This window comes from Oncorhynchus mykiss, chromosome 30, assembly GCF_013265735.2.
Source record: "Oncorhynchus mykiss isolate Arlee chromosome 30, USDA_OmykA_1.1, whole genome shotgun sequence".
Taxonomy (NCBI): Eukaryota; Metazoa; Chordata; class Actinopteri; order Salmoniformes; family Salmonidae; genus Oncorhynchus; species Oncorhynchus mykiss.
In genome coordinates this window covers 43,707,888-43,731,419 of record NC_050570.1, presented here as the reverse complement: position 1 = coordinate 43,731,419, position 23,532 = coordinate 43,707,888, and the positions used below count along the sequence as shown (strand labels likewise).

The window sequence follows — 23,532 nt, the reverse complement described above, 5'->3', positions numbered from 1 at the left end:
AAGGTCACCATTGGCCTCCTGGTAAAATCCATGAGCGAGTTCCTTCCTCTCCGGCAACTGAGTTAGAAAGGACACCTGTGTCTTTGTAGTGACTGGGTGTATTGATACACCATCCAAAGTGTAATTAAAAACTTCACCATGCTCAAACAGCTTTTTATGTTTTACCCAGCTACCAATAGGTGCCCTTCATTGCGATGCATTGGAAAACCTCCCTTGTCTTTGTGGTTGAATCTGTTTGAAATTCACTGCTCGACTGAGGGACCTTACAGATAATTGTATGTATGGGGTACAGAGATTGGGTAGTCGTAAAAAAAATCATGTTAAACACGATTATTGCTTGAGGCCATGCAACGTATTATGTGACTTGTTAAAGCTACCCCCCTACTTTTTTCAATTTCCGCCTGAAGACATACCCAAATCTAACTGCCTGTAGCTCTGGCCCAGAAGCAAGGATATGCATATTCTTGGTACCATTTGAAAGAAAACACTCTGAAGTTTGTGTAAATGTGAATTGAATGTAGGTGAATATAACACAATAGATCTGGTTTAGATAATACAATTTTTATCATCTTTAAAATGAACAAGATAAAACAAACATTCAGATAGGATGATGGGGACAATTTCAGTGAAAAATATAAGTTATATATATATATATAACTAAATAAGTTTCAGAATGAAAACTTTCAAAATGAGTGTGCGACATGACATTTATCATGAAGTCACCCAGGTGTCCCACACAAGTAGCCCAATGTACCCCCCCCCCAAAAAAAAAATATACATTTACAAAATAACATGGGTAACTATTTACACACTTTCAATATTTGGAAGACCCTCAGTGCTCTATCAAATCAAATGTATTTATATAGCCCTTCGTACATCAGCTAATATCTCAAAGTGCTGTACAGAAACCCAGCCTAAAACCCCAAACAGCAAGCAATGCAGGTGTAGAAGCACGGTGGCTAGGAAAAACTCCCTAGAAAGGCCAAAACCTAGGAAGAAACCTAGAGAGGAACCAGGCTATGAGGGGTGGCCAGTCCTCTTCTGGCTGTGCCGGGTGGAGATTATAACAGAACATGGCCGAGATTTTCAAACGTTCATAGATGACCAGCAGGGTCAGCAGGGTTTTTCTCAAAATGAGAAAAAAAAATCAATTTCCGTTTACCTCAGCTCATTGGCTATCTACCCAGCTAGATTTCAAGACGATCAGTGGTCATTGGGTTAAAATACAGTCAATCAATTGCACAGTGATGTCATTACTTGTTGTCTTCAAAACGGTTTCTTTCAGTCAATACGTCCCGCGAAATGGCCCATCAGGTTTGGTTGTGTTACAAACAAGGGTTGTGTTACAAACAAACCAGTTGATTGCAATGAAACCAAACATGACTGGAAAAGTCACGTTCTGTGTGGGTTATTTACCTGGAATGTGTCGTCAAAAATGGAATGAGATGGAATTCACGACACAAGCGGTTCACAAAATGTTTCGTGTTAGGCTATAAAAACGGATTTTATCAAACAAAATATCATTCATTGTGTAACGATGAGCATTGCGATTGCAAACAGACGAAGATCGTCAAAGGTAAACTATTTCTTTTAATGCAGTTTGATTTTGTAACGCCTGTGCTGGTTGAAATTGTTGTTTTTTATGGGGCTCTATCCTCAGATAATTGCATCCTATTCTATCACAGTAAATCCTTTTTTAAATCTGACAACGCAGTTGGATTAGCAAGATTCTAGGCTTTCGATACATGTGAGACACTTGTATTTCCATTAATGTTTAATATGACTATTTATGTAGCGATCACCGTATGTTGTGGGATTTCAGCCCGCTACCCGGGTTCCGTGCTCAGAGAGGTTAAGCAACTTTTTCATCCTAAACTTATTTAGGCTTGCCATAAAAAAGTTGTTGAATGCTTATTGACTCAAGACGTTTCAGCTTTAAATGTTTTATTTATTTGTAAACATTCCTAAAAATGTAATTCCACTTTGACTTTATGGGTATTGTGTGTGGGCCAGTGACTAAAAAATCAGGCTATAACATAACAAAATGTGGGAGAAGTTAAAGGGGTGTGAATACTCTCTGAAGGCACTGTAAATATAACATTACCCAGCTTGACCTACTACTTTTGGGAGTGGAGTCGGCATTCATTCAACACTAGCCAAATTACCAGTTTTTTTTGTTTGGCTCTCGCAACAAAGTTGGAATAAATTGTTGGGACTGCTACTCTCTGTCCAGTGATCCTGCTGACCAAGGCCGGATCTGAGGAGCTATTTGGCGTAGCAGCTAGCCTACTTTCGTGAGAGCTTGAACGCGGCCCGTGGCGTAGTTAGCCTTTGTGGCTTGGACCGTGGATTGTCTCGGGTTTGTGACTGTCTAGATCCCTGCTGTTTGTCGTTTTCAGTCTTCCCTGTGACTTGCCCTGTCTGAATGTGCGAGAAATAACAGCGTAGCCTACGTTGCTAGCTGCCCTGACAAAGACCAAATCCGGCGGGAGTACCGTTGAGGACAGTGGTGTGTGTCTATCATAGGTGAAGGATCTTTTAAGCAAACAAAAATAGTTCTACAAGTAGTTGTTTCAACAACAAGAAAATAGCTTCAAGTGTTTTGTCCAAATACTGATGGATTCAACTAATAAAAGAATGGACGACATGACCAGAGAGGTCCACAACCTGAAGAACAGGAGAAGGACAAGATTACAGCAATATGTAAGTCTTTGAGAGAGGACATGAGTTTTGTGTGTGAATCCATGATAACAGTCCGATTTATTCTTCATTATCTCGAGGGACAATCCCGGTGGAACAACATGGTTGTGGACGGAATTGCAGAATCTCCACTTGAGACCTGGACGGAGTCTGAGGACAAAGTGAGGGAAATAATCTCTGTGAACTGAAGATGGACCACAGGAAGATTCAGGTGGAGCGTGCCCACAGGACTGGAAAACCCACCACCGGCCCAGGTGACATGCCCAGGACAATAGTGGCCAAGTTGCTGAGGTTCAAGGACAAGGTAGCTGTTCTGGAAAGAGCCCATCTTAATATGCAGTACCAGACAAAAGTTTGGACACACCTACTCATTCAAGGGTTTTACTTTATTTTTACTATTTTCTACATTGTAGAATAATAGTGACTACATCACATCTATGAAATAACACATATGGAATCAGGTAGTAACCAAAAAAGTGTTTAAAAAAAAGTTTCAAATAATTTAATTTTAGATTCTTCAAACCCTTTGCCTTAATGACAGCTTTGCACACTCTTGGCATTCCCTCAACCAGCTTCACGTGGAATTCTTTTCCAACATTCTTGAAGGAGTTCCCGCATATGCTGATAACTTGTTGGTTGCTTTTCCTTCACTCTGCAGTCCAACATTCCAAACCATCTCAATTTGAGGTTGGGTGATTGTGGAGGCCAGGTCATCTGATGCAGCACTCCATCACTCTCCGTCTTGGTTAAATAGCCCTTACACAGCCTGGAGGTGTGTTTTGGGTCATTGTCCTACTGTAAAACAAATGATAGTCCCACTCATCGCAAACCCGATGGGAATGGTGTGTTGCTGCAGAATGCTGTGGTAGCCATGCTGGTTAAGTGTGCCTTGAATTCTAAATAAATCACAGACTGTGTCATCTCCATGCTTCACAGTGGGAACCACACATGCAGAATTCATCCGTTCACCTATTCTGTGTCTCAGACCACCCCTCAGTCAGGCATTGATTATTTGCAACGCAGGAGAAGCTAGTTAAACTAGTAATATCATCAACCATGTGTAGTTAACTTGTGATTATGTTAAGATTGATTGATTTTGTTTTTTATAAGATAAGTTGCTAGCTAGCATTAAACTTATCATGGCTCCTTGCTGCACTCGTGGTCAGCCTGCCACGCAGTCTCCTCGTGGAGTGCAATGTAATCGGGCATAATTGGCATCCAAAAATGCAGATTACCGTTTGTTATGAAAACTTTAAATCGTCCCTGATATAATCGGTCAACCTCTACTACCTAATACACACATCTTAAGTAAAGGAATGGAATAAGAATATGTACATATAAATGTATGGATGAGCAATGACCGAGCGGCATTGGCAAGATGCAATAATGGTATAAAATACAGTATATACATATGAGATGAGTAATGCAAGATATGTAAACATTATTAAAGTGGCATTATTGAAGTGGCCTATGATTTCAAGTCTGTATGTAGGCAGCAGTCTCACTGTGCGTTAGTGATTGCTGTTTGTCTGATGTCTGTCTGATGGCCTTGAGATAGAATCTATTTTTCAGTTACTCAGTCCAAGCTTTGATGGACCTGTACTGACCTCGCCTTCTGGGTGGTAGTGGGGTGAACAGGCAGTGGCTCGGGTGGTTGTTGTCTATGATTATCTTTTTGGCCTTCCTGTGACATCGACTGCTGTAGGTGTCATGGAGCGCAGGTACTTTGCCCCCGGTGGTGCGTTGTGCAGACCGCACCATCCTCTAAAGAGCCCTGCGGTTATGGGCAATGCAGTCGCCGTACCAGGCGTGATGCAGCCCGACAGGATGCTCTCAATTGTGCATCTGTAAAAGTTTGCGATTTTTAGGTGACAAGCCAAGTTTCTTCAGCCTCCTGAGGTTGAAAAGTCGCTGTTGCGCTTCTTCGCCACACTGTCTGTGTGGGTGGAACATTTCAGTTTGTCAGTGATGTGTACACCGAGGAACTTAACTTTCCACCTTCTCCACTGCTGTCCTGTCGATGTGGATAGGTTGGTGCTCAGTGAGCACTGTTACCGTCAAGTAGGTTTTGCTAGGGCGTTGCGGATGGGTGTAAGCATCTGTTTCTGATTTGTGTGTGTGTGAAAGAGACACACGCACATCTTTCACACACAGAAATGATGGAGAGAGATTGAGGAGGGGAATGAATGAACAGGCTGTGTTTGGCCAGAATAGGAATGTTGCGGGGCAGTGTTAGTTGCAGTATTAGCATTGTGCTAGCTAGTAGTAGGCTCTGAGCAGGCCTGGGGTTAAAAGGGCTTAGAGAGAGGGAGCAGGAGAACGAGAGAGGAGGGAGCGCCTCCTAGGCAGCGAGTGGTGGCCTCACGTATTCTCCCAGTGTGCCTCTGTCTGTTCTGTCTATCGAAGGGTTAACCCTGGGCAGCTCTCCTCCCTGACATGGAGGGGGCCATTGAATGGCTGCGTTCCACGGCCAGCAAACACATTGGTTAAGGGTGAGGGCGGATCTGGGTGGGAGCTGTACTCCGGCATGTACTCTTCCTGGGAGATCAGGAATCTGATTGCCAACACACAGCATGCCGTGGTCACAGCATGTACGCAGCAGCACAGAGAGACACATGGGATGTATGTTGCATTTGTGTGTGTGTGTGTGTGTGTGTTCTCTGCTCAGTGTGAAGAAAAACAAAGAAAATGGCTCTGATCGCAGAGACGGTAGGCTCCAATGTTGGATAAAGCCATAGGTGTTTCAGATTTCAGTTTTTCTCCCTCGTGTTTTTGACCTCCGTCCTTCGCTTGCCCATCTATCCCTCTTTAATTTCCTTCAGCCAGCCTGCTCCCCAACTTTCACCTTCCCACCCCTCAGATCTCACATTACCTCTTCTCCAGCCCCCTCCCTCTCCCGTCCTCTCATTTCAGACAGGCAGTGAGGAGGCCTGCCCCTGCCTCCTCGCTGAGAGGCAGAAGGTCCGTCCTTGTTATTCTGCTGGTAGTAAGCGTGTGATGTCCTCACCGTCGTGTCAACCCTCGAAGGTTTAATTCTTCTCCTTTCCCAATAGTTTTTTTCCTCTCAACTGTTGAGGAATAGTGAGCTCAGTCAGCATCATCACCCTTCCCAAAAAATAAGTGTGTTTGCAGGCCTGTAACATTTTCCGCTAGGGTGAGCACAGCAGCAGATATTTCAGAATTGTGTGTGTGTGTGTGTGTGTGTGTGTGTGTGTCGTCTTGCCCTGAGGAGGAAGAGATGATGACTCCCAACCTGATGTCTGTCTTAATGTGTCCTCACACCATGCTTACAGCGGCTCCAGATAGCCCCACACTGGAACGCACGCACGTATGCCTCGTCACTTTTTTTAAACAATAAGGTCGTCACGAGACAACTGTTTGAAAAGTGACTTTTTCCACAGTTTCAGTTGCGGTTTTACAATGATCTAGCCACAAATGACTGCTAGCTTTTGTGTAGAGTCATACTTTCCCTGACATCACCACTGTATTGTATCACTGGAATTAAGCTTCTGTTTGAATTTCTGTTTGAAGACATGGGTTAGGCGAATCTGAACGTGTGCAGATAACCATGTGTTATTGTGGTTGTTGTGGTGACTGGACCAGACCTGAGCCACAGGTAATGTTGTTGTGTATCACTTTGTTAAAGTAATGGGCATTAGTAGAATAAATAGGAGGGGGATATAGTCAGTCAGGATGAACTTTGTGGAGTAAAGTGGTATGTTTACTGTCTGACTCCCTCGTGAAGAAAACCTAAAGCAAAGGATCTTTAAGTTGTGTAACTAGCGGAGAGCTGAAAGTCCTGCTTCCATGTTTAGATATGTGGAAGTTGTGATGCAGGTTGTTTTGACACTGTTTATGGACTGGTTGTGTAGTGTCTGAGCCCAGATGAGGCTGCGGTGGGTTATTTTTTTTACCATGGCCGGGGACCAGGGAGCTCTGACTGTGAACTAGGTTGTTGTTAGAAAGGGGTCATCCCACCAGGCAGGTGCTATATGCAACTGGGAGAGAGTGAGATACTCTCTGTGGTGTGGTGGTTTTCTCTGGGCCTCTGTCAGGCCAGACAGCTGGATTTCTCATCTGCAAAACTTTAGACCTGTCCAGCCCCAACCCCATCCCAGCTCAGACCAGGCCTATACCACTTCCCAGTCCAGCCTAGCTTTGTTCAAGCCAGACCAGCTCAATGAGAAGCAGGAATGTGGATGTCCTTTGTGTGGCGATGGCCTAGGAGCGGTCCAAATGTATTGTGACTGTTTTAGGCTTATGGTGGGGTGGTACATTATGCTTTTCGTCCCCTCTTTCAGGCCCCTCACTTTAATGCTGCTGATCAAATACACACTTAAGCTCCTTCAACTCTCTCCATCCATTGGACTCTCTCATATAACATAGGGGCACTGACATGCACTGTTCACTTAATCAGACACACTGTAGTAGTAGTAAACAAACAGACCTGTAAAAAAATAGCAGAATTAGTAATAGTTACAACAGAACAGATGACAGCAGCTTCCTCTCCTCCTCATTTGCCAGTTACTTCCTTCTGTTAGCCCGTGGTGTGGTAACGGTCAGGGTGCGTTTGAGTCTCCCTCCCTCCAGAGGGCACTGGCTAGCAGGCAGCCATACAGGACCCTAAATTTTCCACCCCAGAGCCTGGATCGAGAGCCTGGATCCCAGAGTCAGAAACCTCTAACCTCCCTCCTCAGCACTGCCTCTTATTTTCTCCTCCTTCTCCATTTTTGGGTTTTGTCCCCACCCCGCCCACTTCCATTCTGTTGTAAAAGAATGCTGTGGTTGTTTGAGTTGGACCCAGGCAGCTCATGTCTCTCCTGCTTGCCAAACACGTGGGTCAGACACACAGCTTTTATACAGCAGCCTCTCAAATCCCCTCACATTGTTCCGTCTGGGATGTCTGTCTCCATGGCGGGCCGGTGTCAGCACAGGGAGCAGGGGACTCCCAGCAGTGCTGCTGGGCCCTCTCCGGTTACCGGTACCGGGAGCCCAGCCTGGACCGGGACCCAGATCCTAACCGCTGTCTGCCTATATCCCCCCCAGCGTTACCTAGAAACACAGCAAAGAGATATTCTGGCTCAGAGGTGATCCACCCTGGACTTTGGGAAGGCTGTCTGGAGAGATCCATGGGTGGTTTCCCCCCGGAATAAATTAAATGTAACTGACACAAATTCCACACTTTCGGTTTCTAGCTATTGTTGGTTAGAAGAGCTGTATTGTTCCGATAGTAGGAGTGAGATCAGCTGTATGGCTGAGGTAAACACTGCAATAGTGTAAAAGTTTAGCTAACCATACAACACTATGCACAAGAACCACGCTTAACAATTTTCACTGAAGATTTTACAAAAATGAATTTAGTGGAATTGTGCAGTTGCGAACTTTGGTACCGGAAAGACAGTAAAATCACCATGTTTTTATGCGATCATGTTTTTTTTTTTTTTTAAATAACTTCAATATCTGCTCCGAATTCAGATTCAAAGACGAAGAAATAATTGGATGTCAGCTATTATTGAACTACAGTAAGTGAAGTGCATTTACACCCGGTAAAGGCATTATGATAACGGAATGACATAATGAGTCCCTGATCTATACTACACCGAAATGCATAATTATGGATATGAATGTCATTCTCATGTTTCACAAGTTTGGACAACACAGCGTAAGGCAGCACTGCACAGTAGAGTACAGTGCAGTGCAATACAGCAGAGTAGGGTAGAGTTATGTGCAGTATAATTCAGTATAGTACAGTACAATGTACTGTACTATACTATACTCTACTGTACTGTACTCACTGTACTGTATTGTATTTTACTGTAATCTACTGTACTGTGCTATCCAAACTGTTGAAACATACTTCTACGATCGGTTTAGATGTGGTCCAGTCCGGTCCACCTGTGGACGGTATCATCAAGGCCAGGGTGGACTGACCAAATTTCAACTACTTTCGACGTCCGGTGTAGGTCGGTGCTCAGTGGGTGACGATGCTGGCCACAATAAATGGAAAGAAACGGGGCTCATTCGTTGGTGTCAGTAAGAGTTGGGAGCGGTGACATTTAACTGGAGAAAGAGCGAGCAAGGGGGAGGGGTTGTTCAGACGGGCTGTTTTAACTCTTGGTTTGACCACCAGACAACAGAAAGACAAAGAAAACATTTATGAGCTGAACATAACAGTATGCGGAGTGGGAGGACAGTAGCAGATAACCCAACTGTAGTTTGTGACTATTATGATTTCCCATTGTGGCCAATTCAGTTGGAGTAATTCCGTTACAGATTTGTTTATTGTTCCGTTACAGGTTGGTAATGGAATAATGAGTTTGTTTATAATTTAAGTGATTCAAACTTTATCAGTAAAATCACTAACTATTTGATCTACCTTTACGTGTTACTTCTGTGAACTTTCATTATCCTCCCTCGCGAGCGAGAGAATATATAAAATCTATATGTGTGTTTTTGGTAACGAAATTACAAGGCAGTATTTCTTAAATTTACAGAAGGCAAACAAATTCTCAAACTAAATCTAGTGTTGATATTAGTTGGCAGCGTTCTTTACGTCAATATTGTGTTTTGATTTTTTTCTAATACCTTGACTTTTTCGAGAGGACCCATTTATCCAGAAATCAAATCCTTTACTGATGCCAAGTTTCTAACATGGAAAATGGTTGAAAATGTTATCTATGCCTTCATTTCCCAAAAATATACTCTTAGCTTTCATGACACACCCAATTTGGAATGCTCCTATGAACTTCACATGTTAGTGCTCATGTTGGGGCCTTTTCGGTGGAAATTCCCATATACAGTTCAAGTCGGAAGTTTACAAACACTTAGGTTGGAGTTATTAAAACTTGTTTTTCAACCACCAACTATATTTTTGGCAAGTCGGTTAGGACATCTACTTTGTGCATGACACAAGTAATTTTTCCAACAATTGTTTACAGACAGATTATTTCACTTACAATTCACTGTGTCACAATTCCAGTGGGTCAGAAGTTTACATACACTAAGTTGACTGTGCCTTTTAAACAGCTTGGAAAATTCCAGAAAATTATGTCATGGCTTTAGAAGCTTCTGTTAACTGCTTGGTGACGGGGGCAGTATTGAGAAGCTCTGATGAATAAGGTGCCCAGAGTAAACTGCCTGCTACTCTGTCCCAGATGCCAATATATGCATATTATTATTAGTATTGGATAGAAAACACTCTGACCTTTCTAAAACTGTTTGAACAACAGCAAAGGGCCTTGTGAAGACGCTGTAGGAAACAGGTACAAAAATATCTATATCCACAGTAAAACGAGCCCTATATTGACATAACCTCAAAGGCCGCTCAGCAAGGAAGAAGCCACTGCTCCAAAACCGCCATAAAAAACGCCAGACTACGGTTTGCAACTGCACATGGGGACAAAGATCGCACTTTTTGGAGAAATGTCCTCCATAGATCTGTTTGGCCATAATGACACTCGTTATGTTTAGAGGAAAAGGGGGAGGCTTGCAAGCCGAAGAACACCATCCCAACCGTGAAACACGGGGGTGGCAGCATCATTTTCTGGGGCTGCTTTTCTGCAGGAGGGACTGGTGCACTTCACAAAGCTTGGTTGCAAATAAGTCTTCCAAATGGACAATGACCCTAAGCATACTTCCAAAATTGTGGCAAAATGGCTTAAGGACAACCAAGTCAAGGTATTGGAGTGGCCATCACAAAGCCCTGACCTCAATCCCCTAGAAATTTTGTGGGCAGAACTGAAAAAGCATATGTGAGCAAGGAGGCCTACAAACCTGACTCAGTTACACCAGCTCTGTCAGGAGGAATGGGCCAAAATTCACCCAAATTATTGTGGGAGGCTTGTGGAAACCCAAAACGTTTGACCCAAGTTAAGAAATTTAAAGGCAATGCTACCAAATACTTAATGAGTGTATGTAAACTTCTGACCCATTGGGAATGTGATGAAAGAAATAAAAGCTGAAATAAATCATTCTCTCTACTATTATTCTGACATTTCACATTCTTAAAATAAACTGTTTATCCTAACTGACCTAGGATGGGGAATTTTTACTAGGATTAAATGTCAGGAATTGTGAAAAACTGAGTTTTTAAATATATTTTGCTAAGGTGTATGTAAACTTCTGACTTCAATTATATATAGTGTGACTTTCTTTTGACGCAGTTTACTCTCCGTTAGTCAGCACCTCTGCAATCATTTGGGTGTGAGTCAACTCATTTGGGGGGATGCTTTTTACTCAGGGAGACCGGGTAATATATTTGATCCAGATGTTAGTGATATCTACAGTCTGAGCCGATTCAAGACTGAATTCAGACAGCCCCCTGTATTGAGTTTGAACTCTAACCATCATCCCTCTCGCTCTCCCTCCCCCACTCATTCTCCCTCCACAGTGTGTCCCTCCACCTGTAAGCATCGGGCCTGTACCCAGCACGGCCACTGCTGCCACGACCAGTGCCTGGGAGGCTGCTTGGAGGCAGGCAAAGCCAGCAGCTGTGTGGCCTGCCAGAACCTCCAGCACCAGGACACCTGTGTGGACCACTGTCCCCAGGGATACTACATCTTCAAGGGCTGGCGCTGCGTCTCTCTCTCCTTCTGCCAGGACCTCCACAACCAGTGCAAGAATGGAAAGACCAGCGACTGCCATGAGTACGTCATCCACAACAAAGCCTGCATCCCAGAGTGCCCCTCAGGGTACACCACCATCAACTCTACCGCGTAAGTCTTAGATCTATAACATGACAGCCGTTTACTAGGGGTTTAACGATTCACCAACACGCATCAGTCCCCTGTTTACATGTTTGAGATATGAGTACATCAGTCTCCTGTTTACATGTTTGAGATATGAGTACATCGGTCCCCTGTTTACATGTTTGAGATATGAGTACATCGGTTGGCGGGACTCAAAACCCATCCAATTGTAGAATGTATCGGTCAGGAAATCGGTCCAAACGTTACGAATTGCCAGTTCAAAATGTTTTTGCTCAATTTACTATATCTTCCCGGCCTCCCGAGTGGCACAGCAGGGTAAGGTGTCACTACAGTCTCCCGGTCACAGCTGGCCGTGACCGGGAGACCCATGAGGTGTCGCACAATTTGCCCGGTGTTGTCTGAGTTAAAGGAGGATTTGACTGGCTGGGATTTCCTTGTCCCATCGCGCTTTAGTGACTTCTTGTGGCGAGCCGTGTGCCTGTAAGCTGACAGTGTTTCAGTGTTCAGCTGACAGTGTTTCCTCCGACATATTGGTGTGGCTGGCTAACGGGTTAAGCGAGTAGTGTGTCAAGAAGCAGTGTGGCTTGGCAGGGTCGTGTTTCGGAGGATGCATGGCTCTCGACCTTCGCTTCTCCCGAGTCCGTAGGGGAGTTGCAGCGATGGGACAAGACTGTAACTACGAATTGGATACCACGAAATTAGGGAGAAAATGGGGTTTTACTATACCTGTGGGATAATACTGAGTCCTCTCCTTCTGTGTTGAACTTAGCATGTAATTGTGTTGAGTCATTGATCTACAAGTCGTTCTGCATTCAATATTAGTAGCCTAGACAAAATGTGCACACTGCGCAGCTTCACACACTGACCAACAAGAGTTAGGCTTATTCCTGACCTGGCACATCTGCAGGTAACCTTCAGCATTCAAAATGTTTGTATAATGAGTTGCACAATAATAGGCTTTATTAGTTGAGTGACAACCAATGTAATTTGCTAGGTTATTTTTATCAAATGCCCTGTTGAAAATGGTGTTTTACCGGAATAAATGAAGCCTAAACTACCCCCGGAGACAACTCATCTGGCTATACATTCGATTTCATTTCGATTGTTCAGGTTCAACATCAGCAATAGTTTTGGTAGTTTTGCTTGAAACAATCAGTTGTCATTTTTAGATATACCGGGTAAAGTATATACTTTCATAATGAGGACATCAGTCACTTTTGCAACCCACACAGTATGGCCCAAGCAGGAGACCTTGAAGAAGAGAAGCTCACTCCAAGTCATCAAAACATTCAAACGGTCTAAACCATTTGATTATGAGACGGGGGTGAAATCCAAAGTTGTTCATATATTCATAGGCAATGTCATAGCAAATTTGTAAAGATAAATATTGATACATTTCTATAACATATACACAGGGTGTCAGGAAGCGGGTGCAGAAGATGAGTTTAATAATAAGAAACATGAAGATAATCGAAACAGGACAGGGCATCGACTTTGATGTTCTTTGAACCTGGCCTATATGACAAGGTCTAGTGAAGAATGGGGCCCACCTTGCTTGGCGCTTGTTCAGCCCCCTCGCTGTCCGTATGTACTCCAGGTTCCGATGGTCGATGAGGAAGAGAAATGCTTCCTTGGCGGCCTCCAGCAAGTCTCCCCACTCCTCTAATGCCAACTTCACCGCCAAGAGCTCCCGGTCACTGACGTCATAGTCCCTTTCTGCAGGAGACCGTTTTTCTGTTGTTGTAGTATGCACATGGATACAAATGTCTGTGGGTTACCTTGACGTTGGGACAGGACGGCCCCCGTGCCCACTTCTGAAGCGTCCACCTCCACCACAAAGGGCAGCGTAGAATCTTCAGTATACAGAAGGCGTCATCGGCTGCAGGACACCAACTTATGGCTTTGCTGTGCATAAGGCTTCTTTTTACAGTCTATGGCCCAAGGAAACATTGCAGACACTGTGATTTGAGCTATCTGATTGGCCAATGGTAGGCCGAGAGGTGCACTTGATTTGCTCTCTGGGCTTTCCGGGTAGGCAGAGTTCTACCTAAAAGACACATGAAATGGTTAAAAATGGAAACACTTTGCCTTCCCGGTGCTAGGGCTGCTGAATCAAGTGCACTTACCACCAACAGCACAAAACGAATGAAAAAATAAGAACGCAAGGCTTTATCGTCTGTTTTCTTTTTACAGAAATGTTTGGTGATTGACTAGGAATGCCGTGATCGACCGATTGGTGACCACTGGTATATGGTGATATAGAGGTAGACAGGAGAAAGTGTTTGTGTTCTGGGGACGTTGTTCACCTCCTGAGTAGTGCAGTGGGGCTGTAAGCACAATCAGTGCCTCTTGGGGTTGTGTCCTTATGTCCTTATCAGCTAGCTTGTTGTGAGGTGACACCATGTGTTAAGAGTGTGTGGCAGTGGACCATAACCAGTGTCTGTGTGGGTCTTTCTCTCTGCAGGTTGAACTGTACCCCGTGTGCGGGGCTGTGTCCTAAGATGTGTACAGGGCTGAAGACAGTGGACTCTGTGACAGCAGCCCAGGCTCTGAGAGGATGCACCGTGCTCAACGGCAGCCTGATCATCAAGATCCGTGGAGGGAGTGAGTACAGTATACACCTACCACTTCAATACCCCCTCATCTACCCCTTCCCACCAATCCTCGCCTACCTAGTATATTATATAGTCACTTAACAGACTCTCTTAGTGATTTTTTGTCAGGTGCTCAAAAGGCTTTACATTGAAAGTAATTGGAACTCACAGACCCACTACCAATGTGAACTGACTGTCTGTTTCCCCTCTCTCCATCAGACAACATAGCAGCAGAGCTGGAGGCTAACCTGGGTCAGCTGGAGGAGATAACAGGCTACCTGACCATCAAGAGAGCCTATGCCCTTGTCTCTCTCTCCTTCCTCCGCAAGCTACACATCATCCGTGGAGAGACGCTGACCCAAGATGGGTAGGTCTCGGGTAGTGGGCACTATATAGGGAAAAGGGTACCATTTCAGATTTTTCGGTTGGAACATTGTCCAAATTAAAACAGTACTTGGGAGCATAGAACAGTGTGCAGATTATTATATACAGTGCCTTGCGAAAGTATTCGGCCCCCTTGAACTTTGCAACCTTTTGCCACATTTCAGGCTTCAAACATAAAGATATAAAACTGTATTTTTTTGTGAAGAATCAACAACAAGTGGGACACAATCATGAAGTGGAACGACATTTATTGGATATTTCAAACTTTTTTAACAAATCAAAAACTGAAAAATTGGGCGTGCAAAATTATTCAGCCCCTTTACTTTCAGTGCAGCAAACTCTCTCCAGATGTTCAGTGAGGATCTCTGAATGATCCAATGTTGACCTAAATGACTAATGATGATAAATACAATCCACCTGTGTGTAATCAAGTCTCCGTATAAATGCACCTGCACTGTGATAGTCTCAGAGGTCCGTTAAAAGCGCAGAGAGCATCATGAAGAACAAGGAACACACCAGGCAGGTCCGAGATACTGTTGTGAAGAAGTTTAAAGCCGGATTTGGATACAAAAAGATTTCCCAAGCTTTAAACATCCCAAGGAGCACTGTGCAAGCGATAATATTGAAATGGAAGGAGTATCAGACCACTGCAAATCTACCAAGACCTGGCCGTCCCTCCAAACTTTCAGCTCATACAAGGAGAAGACTGATCAGAGATGCAGCCAAGAGGCCCATGATCACTCTGGATGAACTGCAGCTGAGGTGGGAGACTCTGTCCATAGGACAACAATCAGTCGTATATTGCACAAATCTGGCCTTTATGGAAGAGTGGCAAGAAGAAAGCCATTTCTTAAAGATATCCATAAAAAGTGTTGTTTAAAGTTTGCCACAAGCCACCTGGGAGACACACCAAACATGTGGAAGAAGGTGCTCTGGTCAGATGAAACCAAAATTGAACTTTTTGGCAACAATGCAAAACGTTATGTTTGGCGTAAAAGCAACACAGCTGAACACAACATCCCCACTGTCAAACATGGTGGTGGCAGCATCATGGTTTGGGCCTGCTTTTCTTCAGCAGGGACAGGGAAGATGGTTAAAATTGATGGGAAGATGGATGGAGCCAAATACAGGACCATTCTGGAAGAAAATCTGATTGAAATGGAAGGAGTATCAGACCACTGCAAATCTACCAAGACCTGGCCGTCCCTCTAAACTTTCAGCTCATACAAGGAGAAGACTGATCAGAGATGCAGCCAAGAGGCCCATGATCACTCTGGATGAACTGCAGAGATCTACAGCTGAGGTGGGAGACTCTGTCCATAGGACAACAATCAGTCGTATATTGCACAAATCTGGCCTTTATGGAAGAGTGGCAAGAAGAAAGCCATTTCTTAAAGATATCCATAAAAAGTGTTGTTTAAAGTTTTCCACAAGCCACCTGGGAGACACACCAAACATGTGGAAGAAGGTGCTCTGGTCAGATGAAACCAAAATTGAACTTTTTGGCAACAATGCAAAAAGTTATGTTTGGCGTAAAAGCAACACAGCTGAACACACCATCCCCACTGTCAAACATGGTGGTGGCAGCATCATGGTTTGGGCCTGCTTTTCTTCAGCAGGGACAGGGAAGATGGTTAAAATTGATGGGAAGATGGATGGAGCCAAATACAGCACCATTCTGGAAGAAAACCTGATGGAGTCTGCAAAAGACCTGAGACTGGGACGGAGATTTGTCTTCCAACAAGACAATGATCCAAAACATAAAGCAAAATCTACAATGGAATGGTTCAAAAATAAACATATCCAGGTGTTAGAATGGCCAAATCAAAGTCCAGACCTGAATCCAATCGAGAATCTGTGGAAAGAACTGAAAACTGCTGTTCACAAATGCTCTCCATCCAACCTCACTGAGCTCGAGCTGTTTTGCAAGGAGGAATGGGAAAAAATGTCAGTCTCTCGATGTGCAAAACTGATAGAGACATACACCAAGCGACTTACAGCTGTAATCGCAGCAAAAGGTGGCGCTACAAAGTATTAACTTAAGGGGGCTGAATCATTTTGCACGCCCAATTTTTCAGTTTTTGATTTGTTAAAACAGTTTGAAATATCCAATAAATGTTGTTCCACTTCATGATTGTGTCCCACTTGTTGTTGATTCTTCACAAAAAAATACAGTTTTATATCTTTATGTTTGAAGCCTGAAATGTGGCAAAAGGTCGCAAAGTTCAAGGGGGCCGAATACTTTCGCAAGGCACTGTATATTTTTTATTTATTTCTACTGCCATATCAGATTTTCCTTAGGTCTTACAGACTGACCAGTTTGTTCATTTTCGCAACCGCTCTCTATGTGTACCCTTTCAGGAACTACTCGTTCTACGCGCTTGACAACCAGAACCTGCGTCAGCTGTGGGACTGGAACAAACACAACCTGACCATCCTTCAGGGGCGCATGTTCTTCCTTCACAACGCCAAGCTGTGCATGTCTGAGATTCGCAAGATGGAGGAGGTGACGGGCACCAAGGGGAGAGACATCAAGAATGAAATCGCCGGCAGGACCAATGGAGACCAGGCCTCCTGTAAGACCAGACAACACTTTAGACAAAAAATATAATACTATTAATATGTAGTAGACGCTAAAAATAATATATGTAGTAGACGCTATTAGTCAAAGGTTACTTACAGTTAACGTTGACTATTAACTTCTTGGCGCACCGATCCCTTTAGCGGGATCATTTTTGTCAACATCCGCTGAATTGCAGAGCGCCAAATTCAAATTAAATTACTACAAATATTTCATTTTCATGAAATCACAAGTGCAATATACCAAAACCCTTGGCTGATGTCTGTCTGTCTCTGTTGTTGGTCTCCAGGTGAGAACCAGGTCCTGAAGTTCACCACGGTGCGCACGCAGTCAGACAAGATCCTCATCAAGTGGGAACCCTTCTGGCCGCCTGACTTCAGAGACCTACTAGGCTTCATGGTCCTCTACAAAGAGGCGTAAGTAGGAAGCAATACATTAATACATAAATACCTAGAGGTGTACTGTACTGAAAGTAAATTAGTACCCTTGTCTGAGCCAGAATGGCCCACAGGGAAGGAACCTGTCATCTGTTTCTGTAAGGTGAGGCAGCTTGATAGACACCCCTGGAGCAGACGCTAGTCTATGGCAAGGGTATTGTAGGTAGAAAAACATGAACACATATGAATTAAGAATAAACACAAATACATTCAGAAAGAGGTAGAAGTACTGTGTGATGGACATGCCGGTAAGCAGTATTGTAAGACGGACATACCGTGTCATTATTTAAGCTCCCAACACAGTATATACTTCTTAGCTGTATCACAGAACAGGTGTCTTTTTCTGAATAAAACATGCTGTTTTAGAAGCATCGATCAGCATGTGGTGTACAGTGTGAGTAAATGGCTATTCTCTTCTCTTTGCATTACTCTTCAGAAAGCTTATACCACACCATGTGAATAGGTGTCCTGAATATGTGAATATTGAATTAGTCTCTTGCTCATCTCCTACAGTATAAGAATGTGATGGGTCCTACTGTAGCTCTAGCATTGAATGATTCTTCTTTATTTAAGAAGGGGCTAGTAGTGGGCTGTATCGACTATGAATGGTAGCTGCCACTTTCTACTTCTGGATGAGCGTAATTAGGCCACTCTCCTGTCATCGTTTTGAATCCAAGTCTCTTCCCAAGAACGTAGTAATGTGTGTGTGTGTGTGTCCCGCCCTTCCAGACGCTAAAATACGTAGTTTGACTTGGCTTAGGGTATATTTCTACTATTGAGTATTTGTGTGTGTCTCTGTCCCCTTCCTTATCCAGGCCCTATAAGAATGTGACAGAGTTTGATGGCCAGGATGCGTGTGGCTCTAACAGCTGGGTGATAGCTGACATAGACCCTCCACCCCGGGCCTCGGAGGGGAAGGAGCAGGGAGAGCCTGGCTACCTCATCCATACTATGAAACCCTATACCCAGTACGCCATCATGGTCAAGACCCAGCTCTCCGCCTCAGATGAACACCAGGTCCTCGGGGCCAAGAGTGAGATCATCTACGTCCGCACCAATGCCACCAGTGAGTCACAAACAATCCTCCGTTCCTTACAACATTCTACTCTACTACATCTCAAATCTTGTGGCCCAACAAATACATAAAACAGTGTCTCTAGCTAGCAAGCTTTAACTCAAGTAATTTGTCTTTTGCTGTTAACCAAAGTCTAGAGAAACTAGCGGCGATCCACCAATAGGTCCCAACCCGCTAGTATGACGACCAACCCTACTTTAACCATGTTGTGTTTTAGAGCCGTCGGTGCCGCTGGACCCCATCTCATCATCCAACTCGTCCTCTCAGATCATCCTGAAGTGGAAGCCCCCCACAGACGCCAATGGCAACATCACTCACTACCTGGTGTTCTGTCAGCAGCAGCCCGAGGACAGCGACCTCTACAAGTTTGACTACTGTCAAAAGGGTGAGACACAGGATTGTTAATTATTCAGAGGTTTACTTCATATTATAGTTACGAAAAGGTTGATCAATCATATCAAATGATCTCATAGTCTGTTGACCATTGAAAAGGGGGTTTCAGGGTCCACTATTTTGCGTGTGGGATTCAGTTGGGATGTGTGACGTTTGGGATTCTAACCATCTCTCTCTCTCTCTGTCTGTGTGCAGGAATGAAGCTGCCGTCGCGGGTGCCTACCCATCTGGACACTGACGAGGAGCAAAAGTGGAACCAGACAGACGAGTCTGGGCCAGGGAACCGCTGCTGTGCCTGCCCCAAAACAGACACCCAGCTCAAGAAGGAGGCTGAGGAGTCTGAGTACCGCAAGGCCTTCGAAAACTACATCCACAATGAAGTGTTTAAAGTCAGGTATGATAGCACAGTATTACCGCTGCACTCACTTTGCTGTGGCGCTGTGCCATGGCAAAATCATTGCCGCCACAACAACAAAAAATATGGAACGTGAACAAATATTTCTGCTGAGTCTCACTTTGAAGATGCTATAACAGCCCACATTTACTTTTCCTCTGCAAACAAAACAAGTAATTCATAGAAAAATCTGATAACACCATAGTAGAATAGTTTATCTATTTACCTAATGGGCTTGTTGTTGCGTGTTCTTTGTGAGAAAAATATTCCTCTCTTGGTGCATTTCAAGTTACTAGTGCCATAGGGTGGGAAACATGCATATTGACAATCGTGAAAACAGCAGTTTTAATGGAGTTAGGTCCTGACAGAGTGAAAAACCATTAACTTCTGCTGTAGCAAGAATTTCAAATTACAACCCAACAGTGGCCATTGTTAAAAAGAAGGGATCCCAGCTCTCCATTCCTACTTTATTTATTTATAAACTCCTAAATATGTGCAAACTGCACCATTTTTTTAACCCAGAATTTTTAGCAGCGGCATGGTGAAACACGTTACCGCTCCACAATTAGCAGTGAGTGCATAGGGGAGAGTGGGGCTAAATGTAACACCATTCCATTTTAGGGTAGCTTGGGGTACACTACCTCAACAATAATTAAAATGGATTGACTTAAAAAAAATTGTGATGAGACAGATACTAGTTTTAGTTGAGCTAGAGACGTGGCAACCAGGGGAGTAAAAATTGTGATTAAGTTTCTGTGAGAATTACAGGCAGAGACTGTTCTAGCCTCAGTTGGCAGTTACCCTAACAGGTAGGCCTATATTATTATTCACTGTGTTTATGCATGTTTTATGGGACATAAAATGCATCTATAGGATAGAAACTAGTTAAAAGAATATATTTGGGATCTGGCTAATGATTAAACCCAATAGGTAACCCCAATGGGTAACCCCATTCTTCAGCCTATTTATTTGCGCTTTGCTACATCAGTTGGGCTACAGGTGATAATGTTTATTGCTAATAGCATACCTCATAATATGGACAATGCATAGGCTATATACATGGCCCAATATGTTAAATAATTGTAACAAATAATTTTATGAATGTGTTATTGGGCTCGTTTCTGAAATTGGAAATTAAATTTTAAAAGGTGTCAGCATACTTTTATTTGACCTCATTTTGGAGTAGAATGTCCTTTTAAAAAGTCACCAGAACAGAGCTTCTCAGACCCCACCCCCCCCCCCCCCCCCCCCCCAACTGCTACAAACACTGGATAGCGTAACTACAGTTTAAGTCGGAAGTTTACATACACTTCGGTTGGAGTCACTTTTGGATGAATAGCGTGCCCAGAGTGAACTGCCTCCTACTCTGTCCCAGATGCTAATATATGCACGCTAACAATAAGTGGCTATTTGGACATAAATGATGGACTTGATGGAACAAATCAGTCATTTATTGTTGAACTGGGATTCCTGGGAGTGCCTTCTGATGAAGATCATCAAAGATAAGTGAATATGTATGGTGTAATTTCTAACTTCTGTTGACTCCACAATGGCGGATGTTCCTCTGGCTGTTTTGGATTCTGAGTGCCGTTCTCAGATGATGCTTTTTCCGTAAAGTTTTTTTGAAATCTGACACAGCGGTTGCATTAAGGAGAAGTCTATCTTTAATTCTGTGAATAACGGTTGTATCTTTCTTTAGTCAATGTTTATTATGAGTATTTCTGCAAAATCACCAGATGTTTTGGAATCAAAACATTACTGCACGTATTGCTCCAATGTAAACTGAAATTTTTAGATATAGATATGCACATTATCGAACAAAACATACATGTGTTGTGTAACATGTTGTCCAATGAGTGTCATCTGATGAAGAATATCAAAGGTTAGTGATTAATTTTATCTATTTCTGCTTTTTGTGACTCTCTTTGGCTGGAAAAATGGCTGTGTTTTTTTGACTTGGCAATGACCTAACAATCATATGTTGTGCTTTCGCTGTAAAGCATTTTTGAAATCTGACACGTTGGGTAGATTAACAAGACGTTTCTTTAATTTGCTGTATTGGACTTGTTAATGTGTGAAAGTTACATATTCCTAAATATTTTAGAATTTCACGCGCTGCCTTTTCAGCGGAATGTTGTGGAGGGGTTCCGCTAGCGGAATGCCTGCCCTAGAAAGGTTAAGACATCTACTTTGTGCATGACACAAGTAATTTTTCCAAAAATTGTTTACAGACATTTACAGATTATTTCACTTATATCACTGTATCACAATTCCAGTGGGTCAGAAGTCTATATACACTAAGTTGACTGCCTTTAAACAGCTTGTAAAATTCCAGAAAATCATGGCTTTAGAAGCTTCGGATAGGCTAATTGACATAATTTGAGTCAATTGGAGGTGTGCCTATGGATGTATTTCAAGGCCTAACTTCAAACTCAGTGCCTCTTTGCTTGACATCATGGCAAAATCAAAAGAAATCAGCCAAGACCTCAGAAAGAAATTATAGACCTCCACAAGTCTAGTTCATCCTTGGGAGAAATTTCTAAATGCCTAAAGGTACCACGTTCATCTGTACAAACAATAGTACGCAAGTTTAAACACCATGGCCTTCATACCGCTCAGGAAGGAGACGCGTTCTGTCTCCTAGAGATGAACGTACTTTGGTGCGAAAAGTGCAAATCAATCCCAGAACAACAGCAAAGGACCTTGTGAAGATGCTGGAGGTAACGGGTACAAAAGTATCTATGTACTCTAAAACGAGTCCTATATCAGCAAGGAAGAAGCCACTGCTCCAAAACCGCCATAAAAAAGCCAGACTACGGTCTGCAACTGCACATGGGGACAAAGATTGTACTTTTTGGAGAAATGTCCTCCATAGAACTGTTTGGCCATAATGACACTCGTTATGTTTAGAGGAAAAGGGGGAGGCTTACAAGCCGAAGAACACCATCCCAACCGTGACGCAAGGGGGTGGCAGCATCATGTTGTGGGGGTGCCTTGCTGCAGGAGGGACTGGTGCACTTCACAAAATAGATGGCATCATGAGATGGAATATTATGTGAATATATTGAAGCAACATCTCAAGCCCTCAGTTAGGAAGTTAAAGCTTGATTGCAAATGGATCTTCCAAATGGACAATGACGCCAAGCATACTTCCCAAGTTGTGGCGAAATGGCTTAAGGACAACAAGGTCAAGGTATTGAAGTGGCCATCACAAAGCCCTGGCTTCAATCCATTAGAAATGTTGTGGGCAGAATTGAAGAAGTGTGTGCGAGCATGGAGGCCTAGAAACCTGACTTAGTTACACCAGCTCTGTCAGGAGCAATGGGCCAACATTCACCCAAGCTTGTGGAAAGCTACTCGAAACGTTTGATCCAAGATAAACAATTTAAAGGCAATTTTACCAAATACTAATTGAGTATGTAAACTTCTGACCCCCTGGGAATGTGATGAAGAAATAAAAGCTGAAGTAAATCATTATCTCTACTATTTCACATTCTTACAATAATCGGGTGATCTAAACTGACCTAAGACAGGGATTTTTTTACTAGGATATGTGAAAAACTGAGTTCAAATGTATTTGGCTAAGGTGTATCCAATCTTTCGACTTCAACTACTACCTTCATAACAAAGTGTTTGAGATCAGGTATTATGGCATAACTAAAGTACCTTCATAATTAAGTATTTGAGACCAGGTATGATTATAGCCGAGTTACCTCCACAACAAAGTGTGTGAGATCAGGTATGAGAACAGTAGTTCCATCACAGTGAGATGTTGGCGTAAGAAACAACAGTTAGCTATATACCTCAGATATTACCCCAGAACTCAGGGAACCCTGAAAGTAATTGATGGCTACCTCCTACACGCCTAAGAAGTCTATTAAATGAACATGAGGGGAGTGGATGATGGAGTCTGATGACAGTTAGTCCCCATGTGATTAGTTAATGCCTAGGCCCCCTCAACTTGTCAGTCAATCAGAGCACAACAGCCAGCAGCTCTGCGTCAGTGGTGGTATGCATAATTTGAAGCACTAATTCATGGGGGGGGGGGGGGGGGGGGGGGTTATTTCACGCCTAGCAGTGTTATCTAGCCTTGGCAGAAAACTGGGAAAATGGCAATGTCTCTCTCTGTGTGACAAATGAAATGCCTGCTCAACCCAAGCGTGATAATTAGTGAAAGCCTATGCGTTTCCATTCCCCTTTTATTGCGATTCCAGGAACATGTGAGAAGAGAGTCCGTATAGCGTAATGTTTTGACGGCACCAAAGT

General features: G+C 43.4%; 1 protein-coding gene across 1 annotated transcript in view; it reads left to right on the top strand.

The window, feature by feature from the left end:
• Window positions 1–23,532, top strand: part of LOC100272218 (insulin receptor 2) — a 120,854-nt gene that overhangs the window by 76,905 nt on the left and 20,417 nt on the right. Inside the window, exons 3-10 of the mRNA XM_021599800.2 lie at window positions 11,090–11,414; window positions 13,873–14,012; window positions 14,222–14,369; window positions 16,748–16,962; window positions 17,257–17,383; window positions 18,220–18,470; window positions 18,697–18,864; window positions 19,068–19,266. Of these exons, the coding sequence (XP_021455475.1) occupies window positions 11,090–11,414; window positions 13,873–14,012; window positions 14,222–14,369; window positions 16,748–16,962; window positions 17,257–17,383; window positions 18,220–18,470; window positions 18,697–18,864; window positions 19,068–19,266 (1,573 nt within the window). The remainder of the gene's footprint in view (window positions 1–11,089; window positions 11,415–13,872; window positions 14,013–14,221; window positions 14,370–16,747; window positions 16,963–17,256; window positions 17,384–18,219; window positions 18,471–18,696; window positions 18,865–19,067; window positions 19,267–23,532) is intronic.